This window comes from Marmota marmota, unplaced genomic scaffold (assembly GCF_001458135.2).
Source record: "Marmota marmota marmota unplaced genomic scaffold, marMar, whole genome shotgun sequence".
Taxonomy (NCBI): Eukaryota; Metazoa; Chordata; class Mammalia; order Rodentia; family Sciuridae; genus Marmota; species Marmota marmota.
Window position 1 is genome coordinate 9,610,051 of NW_026000082.1, and position 14,666 is coordinate 9,624,716.

The 14,666-nt window shown below is 34.3% G+C and overlaps 1 protein-coding gene across 5 annotated transcripts in view; it reads left to right on the top strand.

The window, feature by feature from the left end:
- Positions 1-11,339, top strand: part of Fyb2 (FYN binding protein 2) — a 102,148-nt gene extending 90,809 nt beyond the window's left edge. For 4 of the 5 annotated variants that reach the window (XR_007351982.1, XM_015484939.2, XM_015484940.2 and 1 more), the window contains 5 exons: positions 353-439; positions 3,131-3,224; positions 5,611-5,767; positions 5,877-5,910; positions 6,238-11,339. Coding sequence is in view for 4 of the 5 variants with exons in the window: in XM_015484939.2 (XP_015340425.1) it covers positions 353-439; positions 3,131-3,224; positions 5,611-5,767; positions 5,877-5,910; positions 6,238-6,259 (394 nt within the window). In the remaining variant the exon portion in view is untranslated. Of the gene's footprint in view, positions 1-352; positions 440-3,130; positions 3,225-5,610; positions 5,768-5,876; positions 5,911-6,237 lie in introns of those variants that run through there. The other variant, XM_048815313.1, reaches the window with a different exon arrangement.
- Positions 11,340-14,666: the final 3,327 nt, after the last annotated feature.

Here is a 14,666-nt window from a genome sequence, read left to right on the forward strand (position 1 = left end):
AAAGCAAAGAAACAGGCTCAAGAGATGTGATTATAAGCAGGTTGATCTCTTGCTTCCAGTTTCAAATCTGATCACTATAAAACACGGGGGTCAGCAAATGATGGCCTGTGAGCCAAGTGTGGCCTGCCACTAGTTTTTTGAAAATAAAACTGCAACAGTTGAATAGTTGCCATGGAGATGATGGTTTGCAAAGCCTGAACTATATACTACATGGCTTTGCCTAGGCTATCAAAATGTATTTCTAAATGACTTATTTTTCTTTAATAAAACAATTGCCCAGAAAGTACTGATAATTCCATAAATGTTTAATATTTAAGTTTTCATTTACTTGTTCAAATATTTTTCTCCTCAGAGATGAAGATAAAATAAAAACTTGGAAGCCCAAGTTTTTGGTATCAAAGGGGAAAAAAGAAAAGAAAGGTGCTGATGCATCGGAAAGGTATGAACACAAGTGCACTTGCGTTACAGCTTCTCTGCTGCAGTTTATACCTTTTAATGGGCTGGGTGACCTTAGGCAAGTCATTAAATTGGATTCAAAGGTTCCTCATCATAGTAGAACTGAAAGGATTAAAATAAAAAGATTTTTAAAAGTCATGTACCATACACATTTATCCTCCCTTATTTTTGGTGTGAAGAAAGATTTCAAGTTAGCCCTTACCAAAGAATGAAAAATTTCCAGTCTCCTTTTAAGCTGTATGAACTTTCTCCCCATAAGGCATAACTTAACAGAATACACCAGTTATCTGTTGTGAAACTCGGAGAAAATCAGAAACTAGATATTACACAGTAAGCCTGATTTTCCTAAAATACAATTCTACAATTTTATTTTAAAAATTGTAAAAGAACATCTTATCAATTCAAGATCCAACTTCTTTCAGGTGATGCAAATTCTCTGTTGCCCACTGGGAGAGGCAGGGTTTTACCCGACTCCAGTTAAACTGTGCTAGTGCTCTGGCTCCCTTCCCAGTTAAGAACCTGGAGTAGGCTCTAAGGGACTTTAACAAATTTCTTGGAGAAATCCTTGTAAATAGTCAGAGAGCTATGAACACTGTATGGTATGTCTGCTCTGGGAAACCTGTCTGGAAAGTCTCACTGGGGCACCCCAAAGAAGTCACACATTGGTCTGAACCAAATCTAAGTTCAATGAATAGCAAAGGATGGCCCTTAATTTTATTTTCTTTGGGCTTAGATTTGATGTAATTTATTTGTCCCCAGTTGGAAAGATGTATTCATAGACTAAAAAAGAGACCTTTTCCCTTAAAGTTCATACTTATAAAATGTTTGTAGAGCATAGCACAACAAAATTCCAAGAAGGGGTATATCAGCATAATTTTTGACTATGTTGATAATTACAAATAGGTTCTAAGGAAATAATTTCCTAGTTTTTTTTAATATTTTATAACTAACATAATAGTGTTTTTACTCTCAACTGAATAAACTTGAAAATGTGATAGGCTGTCATTAATCCTATAGAGGTGCCAATTTCTGTGTGTTCTTTGATCCTTTTAAAATGGTCTCAACCACAACTTATTTTACCAATAAATTTTTAAAAAAGCTTTCTCTATGACTTCAGCCCTTTTATCATGCTTTGATTAATCAAAAAATGACAGCAAATTCTAAGAGAAATTGGCAAGGGTATCCAGATGTAAAATATGGAAAATGCAGTCCACTTTCTAAGATGACCCAAGTAGACAATGCATATGTAGGGTAAAGGGCAGCTCACAAAGCTGGGAAGGTAGATTGAAGCAGATCTGGACTTTTCTTCTGGGCAGCAGAGAGACATTGAAAGGTTTTAAGGAAAAGCAAGTGGAATGGTTAATTAAATTACTGAAAGATGGCCATGGAAGCAGGGATGCAGATGGACTTTTTAAAAGAAGGGTAAGAAAATGCTATTTCAGGCCAGAAGTACTAATAGTCAGAAACATGGCAGTGACTATAATCTTGGAAAGAAACAGATATAAGAGATACTTCAGAATAAAACTGACAGGACCTGAGTGACTTTCATTTTGTCGATATATTAAAGTCCCTGAAGCAAAACCAAACCCATGTGCAAAGCAAAAGGGAGAGCAAGGGAGGAGTCATGACCAGCTTCCGCTATATGAGCCACATTTATGTGGTTATATACCACATTTATATGCTCTAATTCTTGAACAGTTGATAAGAATTTTGCTTTATTAATTCTATCCATCTCCCCATTCAGCAAATAGGATAGTTCTTTGAGCCATGTAGATTTGTGGTTCCACAATTATGTTTGAAAAGTTGAAACCATAACCTGTAAGACCTTTACTCACTGTTTCTGGTTTCTATTAAATAATCTGAAGTTGAGTGGGAAAGTTGATAAATTTGTTTCTCTTAAAAAAATACTTAATTATGCTTTCAAGTCTAAGTCAGAGAAGTTCCTTGTTTACCTTGTCTGATCAAACTTATTTTTTTTATTTTTATTTTTGACACAATAATTATATTTATGGTGCATAGTATGACATTTCAGCATATGTGTAAAATGCATAAGTGGCACATCCATCACCTTAAACATTTGTTATTTGTGTTGGTAACATTAAAAATCCTCTACTAGCTGTTGTGAAATATATGCTTAATTGTCACCATCCATACTATGCTACAGAACATTGGAAGTTATTCCTCCTATCCAATGCCACTCCTATACCCATTAACCATCCTCTACCAACTTGATTTTATTCCATATTATTTTGTGATCAAAAATATTTTTTAGCTTTGGAGATGTAGCTCAGTGGTAGAGTGGGCAGTAAGTATATGCAAGGCCCTGGATTCAATCCCCAGTACCACAAAAAAGAAAACAAAATTTATGGAACTAGAGGTATAACTCAGTGTAGAGTGCTTTCCTAGCATGCACGAGGCCCTGGATTTTATTTCCAACACCAACACACACACACACACACACACACACAAATGTATAGAATTTTCTTTTCAATGGTGGGGAAAAGTAATTAGTCTTAATTACCTTTTTCAGTTGTTTTAACAATCTGCTCTAGTGGAGGTTATGTGAATAAATATATAAACATATATGACTTCATATGAAATTATACAGTTAGTTATGCCTGAATTTGTCCTGAAATAGAATGACTTTGTAGACTACTTGCATGTTTCTTGCCAGTTTTTCTCCTAGAAAGTTCTTCAGAACCAAGATGCAAAACTTAGAAAAAAACAGAATTGGAAAAGAAGAAAAACTTTTTAGAGAAAGATTTCAGGTATGTTTTCCTCTGAAGGTAAAAATTAGCAACGATTAACTTCTTTTTGTTGCTTGGTACCAGAGATATTGAACCCAGGAGCACTCAACCATTAAGCCACATCCCCAGCCCTTTTTATTTATTTATTTAATTTCGAGACAGGGTCTCGTTAATTTGCTTAGAGCCTCACTAAGTTGCTGAGCCTGACTTTGAACTTGTAATACTCCTGCCTCAGCCTCCAGAGCAGCTGGGATTACAGGTGCATATGATGACGCTAGGCTACAAATGTGCACTTTTAAAGACCCTAAAAATTTGCTTCACCAATACTTTATTTTTATTTTTCCTAATGTATTTCTATATTGATGTGCCTTTGTACATGCTAGTCCCTTTGCCTGGAAAAACTCCTAAGAGTTGTTCTTTTTGGCACTGTTCAAATGTCATTCACTCTTCCTAGTTCCTCCAAGTCAAGTCACTCCTTGGCACATTTTCTATCTCTACTATCTATCAGTTGTTTACAACCAGGGCCTGTCCTGAACTAATCTCCCAAGTCCCTCTGGAAGGGGATTCTAATTTATCAAGTTTGTTCCCAGCCTCCAACAAAAAACTAAACTCCTGGTGCTAGTGAGTGAATGACTATACAAATAAATAAATGATAACTGAAGGGAGGGAGGGAAAGAAGGAGAAAGGAATATGTTTGACATCTTATTCTGACACTAAGAATCCATGGAACATTATTCCATCATTCTAAAAATCAAAGAATTCTAACAATCAAATGACTACCTAACACTTTATAAATATCCAAAACTGTTTTGAACCAAACTAAAAAAGGAATATACATAAATCTCTCAATCACTTATAACTTCCACTTAGACCAAAGCTGACTATGGTTACTACATCTAGAAATCGTGATCTGAAATTATCTACTGCAAATTGTGGTGGTGTTTTATTAGGTGGAAAACAATAATGTAGCAATTACTTGTTGAAAAGACTCCTAAATCCTATCTAGGGCTTTTTTCCCCTCATATTTTTGACTGTCTTACATGGGACAGAAATTTCATTTCCTATATATATGTAGGATTCATCTTTTTCTGTGATGAGTTTTTGTAGTTGCCATTAGAAAGACTATGCTATTTCAATAATTTTTATCCAGCTCACATTATAAAATATTAGGTATTACATTGCTGTCAGGTATTGAGGGTATAAAGATAAATAAGACTGTCCTTTATTTTCATTTTTTAAAATAGTTTGCTAAATGTTATAATAGGAGTATATACATAGTAAACAAATTATATATAGCTGTCATAAAAGGTGAGGTGGTCAAGAGACAAATGAATATTCTAAGCAGAAAAAAAAACAGCACAAGAAAAATAATGGAAATATAAAAGTATATAGGGTATTCAAGGATTATCATATAGTTCCATGAGGGTTCAATAAAGGGGAGATGGAGCAATGGAGAATGATAGCATGCAAAGATCCCTGAATGTCAAGCTCAGAAATGTGGTTCATATCCTAAGGGTAATGAAGAGTTTTCAGAGCTTTATAAATGGAAAAGTGACCTAATCAGACTTGTATTCTAAGAAATCACTGTGGACTCACAGTAAACAGTAGACCCAAGAGAGCAAGACCAGTTATTTAGATGCTATTACGTTGTTAGCAAAAGGAAATATCTTATAGCTTATATCTCTTGGTATAGGGTCTTCTTATGATTTATAATCCAAATTCAGAATACTTCTAAGAGTGGAAGAAGGCACTGAATCACATTAATAAGTATTTGTACGTGGAGATGTAAGAGTGCCATCTAGAAATGATCGGTATGTAGTATAAAGTCTAAGGGGCTACACAGAGGATTTGGGTGTTTTTAAAAAAAACGTTCTCCTTTCCTGGGTTTGACAGTAACTTTGTTACCTAACAGCATGCCTTCCCTGATTATTAAACCTATACTCAAGTTTTAGCTTTCTGTTCTTCCAGGATTCCACTCTAGTAAAATTAGACAATGGGTGCAAGAATATTTTAAAAATAAAATCATTGGTCTGGGACTGTGGGTCAGCTGTAGAGCGCTCGCCTAGCACGGGCGGGATCCGGGTTTGATTCTCAGCACAACATAAAAAAATAAAAATAAAGGCATTGTGTTGTGTCCATCCACAAAAAAAGATTCTCTCTCTCTCTCTCTCTCTTTAAAAAAATAAAATCATACAAAATGTCATACCAGCATCTTGCTATGGTTTTCTTAAAATGACTTTCCCTTTCACCACTACCTTCCTGTTATTTTCTTTCCTTCAGGGATTTTTTTAATATCTAGAGTCTTAATGGAGGATATGATAAAGTTACCTCAAAATTAATTCGGTTATTGTGAAAAAGGATGATGGCTGTGTAAGCATGGTCTGATTAGTGATTTTTTTCATTTCAGTATGACAAAGAAATTATCGTCATCAATAGAGCAGTGGTATGTTCCAGTAATTCAAGAAATGGAATATTTGATTTGCCAATAACACCTGGAGAAGAACTGGAAGTCATTGACACCACTGAACAAAATCTAGTGATATGTCGCAATTCTAAAGGGAAATGTAAGTTTTTTGGCTTGTTGCCCATAAAATTTCAATCACTATTCCAAAAAAAAAAAAAAACATTTTCTCTAAAAGCTTCAGATTAATAACAATGATTTTTCCCCTATAGATGGATATGTACTCATTGAACATCTAGATTTCAAGTAAGTAGTTTAATTTTATACTTCAAATTGTAAGTTATAAATAACATGGTGTTGTGTGCATTAGTCTCAAGGAAAGACTGCTAAATTTACTGAAATTCAGGAAAAGTTCTGAAAATTAAATATACAGCATGTTCTCTGTCCTGTAAGGAGACATTAGGAGAGACTTTATTACTGTCTCCTGAGTCTATTATCAAATTGAACACTGTATATTTATAAACATTTTAAAGCAACATGAAATTATGAAACTGGGTAAGAAAATTCCCAGAAATCTCCTCCTCACTGTTCCATTAGCCTCTACTTCAAAATGTATGTTTCTTTTTTCCCCAGGAGTCAAGGTTGGTCCAGATAGAAAGGTCAAGATCAGAAGGGAAAGACTGCACAACTGAGAAGGGGTCCTAGCAGCTTAGTCCTGCCTCACAGCAGTTTGTTTACATGTCGAAATCAGATGGAATCTGTGGAACTTTTGTTGGGCACTTGGAAGAAAAAAAACAAGAAATCCTCAACATTTAGTTGTTGGTTTGACTCTTAAGAGTTTTCTCTTTCAATATCTATTTCACTGCTGGTTTTAAAAAATGTGAAACTGTTATGTGAGCACTTGCTTAATGAGCCATGTCCAAAGTTAGAAATCAAGACTATTCAGTTGTGCAGATGGCTGGTTTGCTTCTAATATTAGTAATGTAAGCATGTGTAATTTCTAGATATTAGTTTAAATTTGGTACAATAAACTCTGATAATCAAGGTCCTCAAAATCCTCAAATTTAAGATATAATAAATAATTCTGACTTAATCTTTTTTAAAAAAATCAAGGTATAAATGTCCTTTTACTTTATCTCAAAAACAATCTGATCGATGCTATTCCTGGTTCCTTTGGGAATAGGATGCGGAAAAATAATTTTTCTTAAGTTCAACTAGTATCACTTAAAGAAGTATCTAAATATATTTAACAAAATCTAAAAAATAGATGCTCTCTTACTTTAAAACATTCTGTTGCCTAAAATAAGAAAAATTTTGTCTATACCCCAAAATTCATTCAAATAGAATTCAAGTATTTTTCACTTAAATGAAATGGAAATTGAAAAGCAGAGGTATAAACAGATTCTATTTTTTTAAATGATGTGCACTGAATGTCAGATTTTAAGACAGTTGAATGCATATGTAGAATTTATACAAGTGGCTTTATGTGCACTGAAACACTGGAGAAATTTCCCTCAGTTCTTTAAGCAGGGCAATTCTGGCCTTCAAGGATACATCTGTTCCATGGCCTCTTCCTTCATACATTGAAACTACTATTCTTATATTTTTTGCATGCTCTAATTAAGGCCAAGTTTATTCTAAAAGACAGCAATCAAAGGTATTTGTATAGTTAAGAATTTAGAGAATAGCATAATTAAAATAATATTATAAATGACATGGCTACAGGGTTAAAAAAGATGTTACAAAAAAGGTGACACTGTAGTTTGTTCTTGAAATAAATCCCATGCTCTGTCTGGTGACTATGAAGAAATCTGAGGCAAATGGAATAGGAAGACGGCTGGGAAATGGGGTGTTTGGGCTAGAATGTGACACAGCATGCTCCAGCATGCTCAAGCTTTTTGCTCTAGAGAGTGGTGTGCCACTCAAGGGTTAAGCAGGAAGAAAATGCCAGATGTTTGGGGAAAGGGAGGGGTTTTAGCTTTTTTACCTGGTGACCTAAAGACCTGACAAGAACAATTTTAGATAAGAAAAGTTTATTTGATGATCAAGATTTCAGGTCTAGGTCCACAAGACAGTGAACTCCACAGCTCTAGGCCTGAGGTGATGCAGAACACCTTGGTGGAAGGGGTATGAAGAACAAAAGCAGCTAAGGACTGAGCAATCAGGAAGCAGAGAGGGGGTATGCCTCTCACCACAGACAAAACACATGCCCCAAAGGCAGGGACCCAGTGACCCTCCACCTCTAGCCACACCCTACCTACAGGCCTAAAGTTACCAATTAATCCATTCAAGTAGATTAATATATTGATTAGATGAAGGCTCTCAAAAAAACCAATTGTTTCCTCTACTTTCTTGCATTGTCTCACACCTAAGTTTTTTTGGGGGGAACACACCTCATATCCAAACCATAACAGGAAGCAATTACATAGATGACAACAGACAGAAAAGATTATTTTTGCAATATTCTAAGGAAAAGGTCATCAAGCCTTAAATGAGGATAGCAAGATTGAGGCACATAGTTCAGGAGCCCCATCAGAGGTAAAGGAGACATCACATCTTGGTGAGTGAGAAGATGAGTGAGAAGGAGAGTTAGGGAATAGCTCCAAGACTTCTTTTTCAGGAGATTAGACTAAGGTTGGTACAAAAGAATGGTAATTTATTTCTGCTTGGACTAGAGACTATAGACTTCCGAATTAAACTTACTACCCAGTAATGAACAATTATGGCCTCTCCTAACTTCTAAGCCAAGACCTGTTGCAGATGACACTGAAGAAGAGGATGAGTGTGGTCTGTGAGTAAGAAGTGAGTGTGAGGAAACGTGGCTATGCTGAGCAGAAATCTTTCATGCAGTACTCCTGCTCAAAGAGAAGCCACTTCACCAAACAATGAAGTATTTAAATCCTGGAGTGGCAGTGGGATGAAACCTGAACTGAGATAAAGATGGCCCTTGCATTTTTGTCTCACCACAGGGTTTCTTCTAATTCAGTGGTTCAGCTCCTTTGGGTCTCAATTTCCACACTAGTAAAATGGAGCTAAAACCACTCATCTACTTTACAGCACTGTTATGCTACAACATAATTTAAGTAGAAGTTAAATTATTACAGGATAATTTAACTAGCAATTAGGTAAATAAACAATACTCTATTAGTGTTATCATACCTGGCTTTTTCTGAATTTGAAAGATGCTGAAAACAAACACCACATTTTTAAAATTCAATTCTTAAGAGACTTGAAAGAATGGATTGGGTTTGAGAATTTCTTTTACATAGCCATAATAAATATTCAGTTTTAAAAACATTAAATGTTTTTTATAGTAGAAACCACTTGGTCTAATATAAATTTTATTGCCTAATTATTATGATATGGTATATAGGTTTTTAGAATAATTGCTTGTTTTCTATCAATACTTAATGTGGTTATGTTTATATTTCACAAACAGCCACATTCCTTTCCTTCTCTAAATCAAACTAATTTTCTCATATTATTGATCCTACCAAGTTTTCAAACCTAAACACCATAATTAACACCAAGCCAATGTTATCAGTCTCCTAGAAACTAGCATAAAGCTTCAACGAAAAGACTGAGTTTATATTTTAATTTTTTATTAAAAGATAGTAAAGATAACACCATCCTGTCAGGTAAGATATCACACACAGATTCTTAACCCTAACAGAGGCTAACACTGGCCCATTTAAAAATTGTCAGTCAGCTTCCCATCCATAATTGTGACATATACCTTAAATAATCAACTTTAAAAAAAAAAAAGTTTACCTTAGCTCATGGATTAGAGGTTTCAATATCCATGGTCGCTTGGCCACACTATTCTTGGGCCTGTGGTGATACAGTCCACTATCGGAGCACAAAGCAGAAGCAGCAGCTACCCACCTCACACAAAGCAGAAACAGCAGCTACCCACCTCACGGGAGCCAGGAAGCAAATAGGTTAGAAGGGAGGAAAAGGATTAGGGTCCCAATACCCCCTTCAAGGGCATACCCCTATGACCTAACTTCCTTTCATGAGGCCCCACCTACTAAAGGTTCTAAAGCCTCCCAATAGCACCGTTGACTGGGGACCAACCAAGTCTTTGGGAATCATTCAAGATCCAAACTATAACATGTAGGCTGGACCTCTAGCAACCTTAACATACGCCAGTAAAATCTTTCCTTAGCACCTCCATGAAAACCCTGGTCTTCCAAGATGAGAATAGCGTCCTTGTTAACTAGGCCCTTTCCTGTACATATTCAGAATGTCTTTTGGGATGGATATATTATACGTGTGTGTGTGTGTGTGTGTGTGTGTGTATGCAGGAAGATAAATAGGGAGAGGAAAAAAACGAGTATAAACCTCTGGATGTTTCTTTAAACTTCCTATACTCTTCAAATTTCCAACAATAAACATCCCTTACCCTTGCAATTTAGGAAATAAAGGGAAAAAAAATCTTTACTTTAAAAAAATACATTTTTTCTTTAAAATGTAGGAAAACTAAAATCTTTATTTATCCAGACTTTGATGTTTACATTTTTTTTTAGTGAGGTATATAGTAGTGTTTTTCAAAAAGTTGCTCTTACATAACAATAATATGAAATGTGACAACAGTACATATAAAGTCACATTTAGATTGTTTACTTTCTATTCTCAGAAGGATTTTCTATAAAATTCTATTACTAGTTTGAAGGTCTTTTCTCCCTATTCTATGGCTATGCTGAGCAGAATTTTGGCCTCTGTAATCTTTACCCTCTTGTGTTATGTATGTAAATACTTGATGTGACTTTGTAAAAGGGGGTTTGTAACAGAATTAAACTTGCTAACCAGTGGTCCTTAAAATAAAAAGATATTTACATTATCCAAGTAGACCAAATTTCATCACATGGGACCTTAAACTGGAAGTAGAAGACAGAAGAATCTGTCAGCCAGTCAGAAAAGTGGTATGAGAAGAAGATGAAATCCCAAGCATGAATCCCATCGCTGCCATTAAAGATGAAGGGAGCCATCCATTGACCAGGGAATGCCAGTGGCCTCTAGAAGCTGTGAATGACACCTAGTCAATTGCCAGAAAGGGAGCAGAGACCTCAGTCCTAGAGCAACATGGAATTAAATTCTGCTAACAACCTGGATGAACCTGGAAACAGATTCTCTCCCACAGCCCAGCCCTTATTATTATTTTGGTTTTCAGCCTGTGCAAAACCCAGCTAAGCCCACTAGATTTCTCTGTAAGAAAATAAATTTGTGTTATTTAAGTAGTTAAGATATTTGTGTTAAATCCTTTAGAAAAAACCAGTTAAGTCCACTGGACTATGGAATTCTAAGATAATAAATCTATGTTAAATCCTTAAATTTGTAGTAACTTTTTACAGCAGAAATAGAAAACTATCCAAATAGCTGCGGTTAAAAAAAAAAAAAAAGTGTACACAAAGACAAAATAAACAAAGATGGTGTGAAATCTGATGAGTCATAAACAATCTTTCTCTAAAATAGCTTATTCAGTATTAGCTGAAATGCAGAATATTAGCTTAATGACTGAACAGAAACAAAAACAATTTTCAAATTAACCGTGACTTTAATTTGATTTTGTGGAAAAATCTTATAAGCAATTAGGCTGCGTTTCCTTGTGTTTGTTGCCTATGAGTTGGTTCTACCAAGAGAACCTGTATCTATGAAATGCAGTGTAATTCAAGACATCTTTTCACATGGTTACTGGAAAACAAATCCTTCTCACAGATCATATAACTCTCACACAAAAAAAAAATATTTAGCAAACAAAACTGAAATTTGAATATGCCATTACTAAAATACATAAGCACTGGAAATCTAGTATTGGTTTTCCCTCTGAAACCAGTGGTCCCAATTTCAATAGTTTAAATTTTTTTTGAATAGAGATGTAGTCCAGTGCTTCAGTGGGTTAAGGTATCAGCCTACGGATTTAGTTTCCTAAGATGGGCTGAGAAAGAAAGAACACATGATGTTCTTAAAAAAAAAAAAAAAAAAAAGGAACAATTACTATCCAATTGTACATAATATTATGATTGTCATGGACATAAATAACCTAAAAGCTATCAACTTTCGGTTTTATTTGCTGTACTCAAAATTCACTATATAACATTTTAGCATACATGATAAAGAACACAACCATTCTTCTTAATAGTATCAAGGTACTATCCTTTGAGTTTACAGTTCTATAATAACTTCACATTAAATACTCAAAACATTGTACAACATAGATGTTTGTGAACAGTCTTAACAGAATGCTGTATTTTGATACATTAAGGCAGCTTCAGCTGACATTAAGAAGTTCCGAATATTATTTGTTGAAACAATAAACAAGTTTGATATTTAAATATCTGATGTTTCCAAGAAACTTTAAATGTCTCAAATTAGGAACACCATAATTTGTGAAACTGTGGTCTGAAACATTCTTAGCACTATGTTCTTACCACATAAAACTTACCTAAAAATCAGGATACTCATCAGTATCAAAGGTATCTATAAAAAGAAGGGATTTATATTAAATACGGGGATATAAACCTTGCATTTAAACAAGGACCATGAAACGATTTCTCACACACATCTCACACATGTGAGGTAGGTTACCATCCATATTTTGTACAAGAGAAGAATAAGTGAGGTCATGCAACTTGTGCTGCTATAGCAGCCAAAAGGAGAATCAGATTCCAATTAGATTTTGTCCTTAGCTCTGTATTCTTTCTTCCCTATACAAACTTGCAAAATACAAAGACTACTTAACTTTGCATTCATTTTAAAAAACACGAGAAGGCAGCCAAATATTTACTAAAGTGACTTTAAAAAGTGAAACAACATAAAAAAAGAAACAGAAAATACAGTTAGTGAACATCTTCTGATAGTGTGAGGTTTGGCCAAACAAACTTGAAAACAGGCAGAACTAAGTAAGATTGTCTGTGGAGGCTAGATCTAAACGGAAATGAGAGGGATCAGAGAAAAAGAAATTACAGTTCAAACAACTTTACTATTACTGTTTCTGTAACATGAGAGAGAAGGCACAATTTAGTGTTTGTTTTTATAACAGGATGTTTCTCTTTCCCATTTTAGGAAAATGTCATCTATTTAGAAAAGTGGCCTTTTTTGGGTAACAAAACATACTTAAAAGGGAATTTTAACTGTGAAAATTAGATTAGCAGAAAAAAATTAACCATGCAATTCTTGCCTAGAATATTTTTGTTCCTCCTTGAAATTTTAAATTAACTCAAAGTAGCAAACCTTGAATTAAAAAAGAAAACACTGTATAAAGCTTGTCAAAACTCTATGTACAAGTTCAAAAATTTTTCATGCCAGGATATTCCAAATTCTTAATACTTTTTTCCTGGAAGGAGTGCTCTATTCTAGGATTTCCTTAATTGCACTTTAAACATAATTGAAATTTACCTACCCTGCTTGTTCAAATAATCATGAATAACTTTCATAAAATCTAAACTGTTTTAGATATAAACTATAGTTACCAAAAGTTCCATACACAATCAAGGCTGCAGACTGGCATTGCTGTGCAAGGCTGGCAGTAAACATTAACATTGGCTTGCGAAATTAATACAGCACTACAGTCTAATAACTTCTAGACCTAATCTGATTCTTATCAGGTTATGGCTGAAGAAGTTTAATTAAAACTTACTCCAGTCTAGACTGTGGGTCCCGGTCTTTGTTCTGTTACTATTCAGTGGCATCAAATGCATCACACATACATGTGGGAAAGACTAGTAAGGATGCCAGCAACTTGTCTAGTTAGGTTTACATACATTTTAAAGCTCATCAAACTCAAGTTCAAAGTTTTAAAAGGTTTGGGAGAATATCAAGCCAATTACAATTAGGTAATTTCTGTTCATGAATATCATCTAATATACATACAACATGAAAAATTACTATCCTCTATGTGAAATTTAGAGAAGGCTAATTCAGGAAATAGTCAAAACTGATGATAAATTAGAAATGGACTAAGGCTAGTTTTTGTTTCTTTTTTTCTTTTCAGAGATTGTGCTATCAGAATCACATAAATAAAATTATATGAAGAATTATGTCACAAAGTTTCTTCAGTAACTTTTTAAGCACCCTCAACTTAGAAGTTCCTATAAAAATCGATATGCTAATCATAAATAGTTCAAAAAATTATACCTAGTTGGTATAATCAATATAATTAGGAAACATTTAGTTAATCCTACTTTATGTCAGTCTAAGAATGGAAAGCAATACATTTGTGTTTATTTTTATTCTTTGACTACTCAGATGTTTCATTAATTCAACTGTTCTGCCCAGAGGAAAAATGGTATAGTCTGATCACCACTGAATACTCGTATAGCCTTAAAGGCTTATTAAGAGCTCTCTAGCCCCGCTTCCTTATCTGGAGAGTGGTAACATAATACACTTTTTCTGGTTACTTCACAAAATTACTGTAATAGTTAACAAACAGGGAGGGTCCCTTGATCTAAAACTTACTATAGAAATGTATGAAATACTTCCATCACTACGAATTAGTAATCTTTTGCTTTATGCCAAGTAGACATGATATTTAACCTGTCTGGTTTTCTGAATGATTTTTACTATTTGTAAAAATAGTAATATACTATTTGTATATGAGAGGGCAGCTGTATTTAGAAAAATATTCAAGTATATACCATCAAAATGCCTCACCAAAACCAAAATTGAACTTTCAAACTAGTATAAAACTCTAAATATATAAAAAAAGTGAACACCAATGCAAATCATACGAAAAATAGATAAAGCAGACTTTTAAAGCTCCAAAATACCCTAAAGGTCTTTCCTCTATCCCTCCCATTTGGGGGTCATAAAAATGAAGTCCAATACAGGACGCAACTTACCAATAGATTGCACATATCACTCATGCAGAGTTTTTAACAGTCTCTGAGAACTGCTATTAAATAACATTCCTTTTTTATTTTAAAGTCACTGGATGACAGGAGGACCAGGCAAAAATGTCAGATGCCTGAAATGGTATCTTTAAAAACAGAAACAAAAAAAGACAAAACTGTGAATGTGTCTAGCATTTAAATACTGGGATTTCATAGATATTAATGGGATTT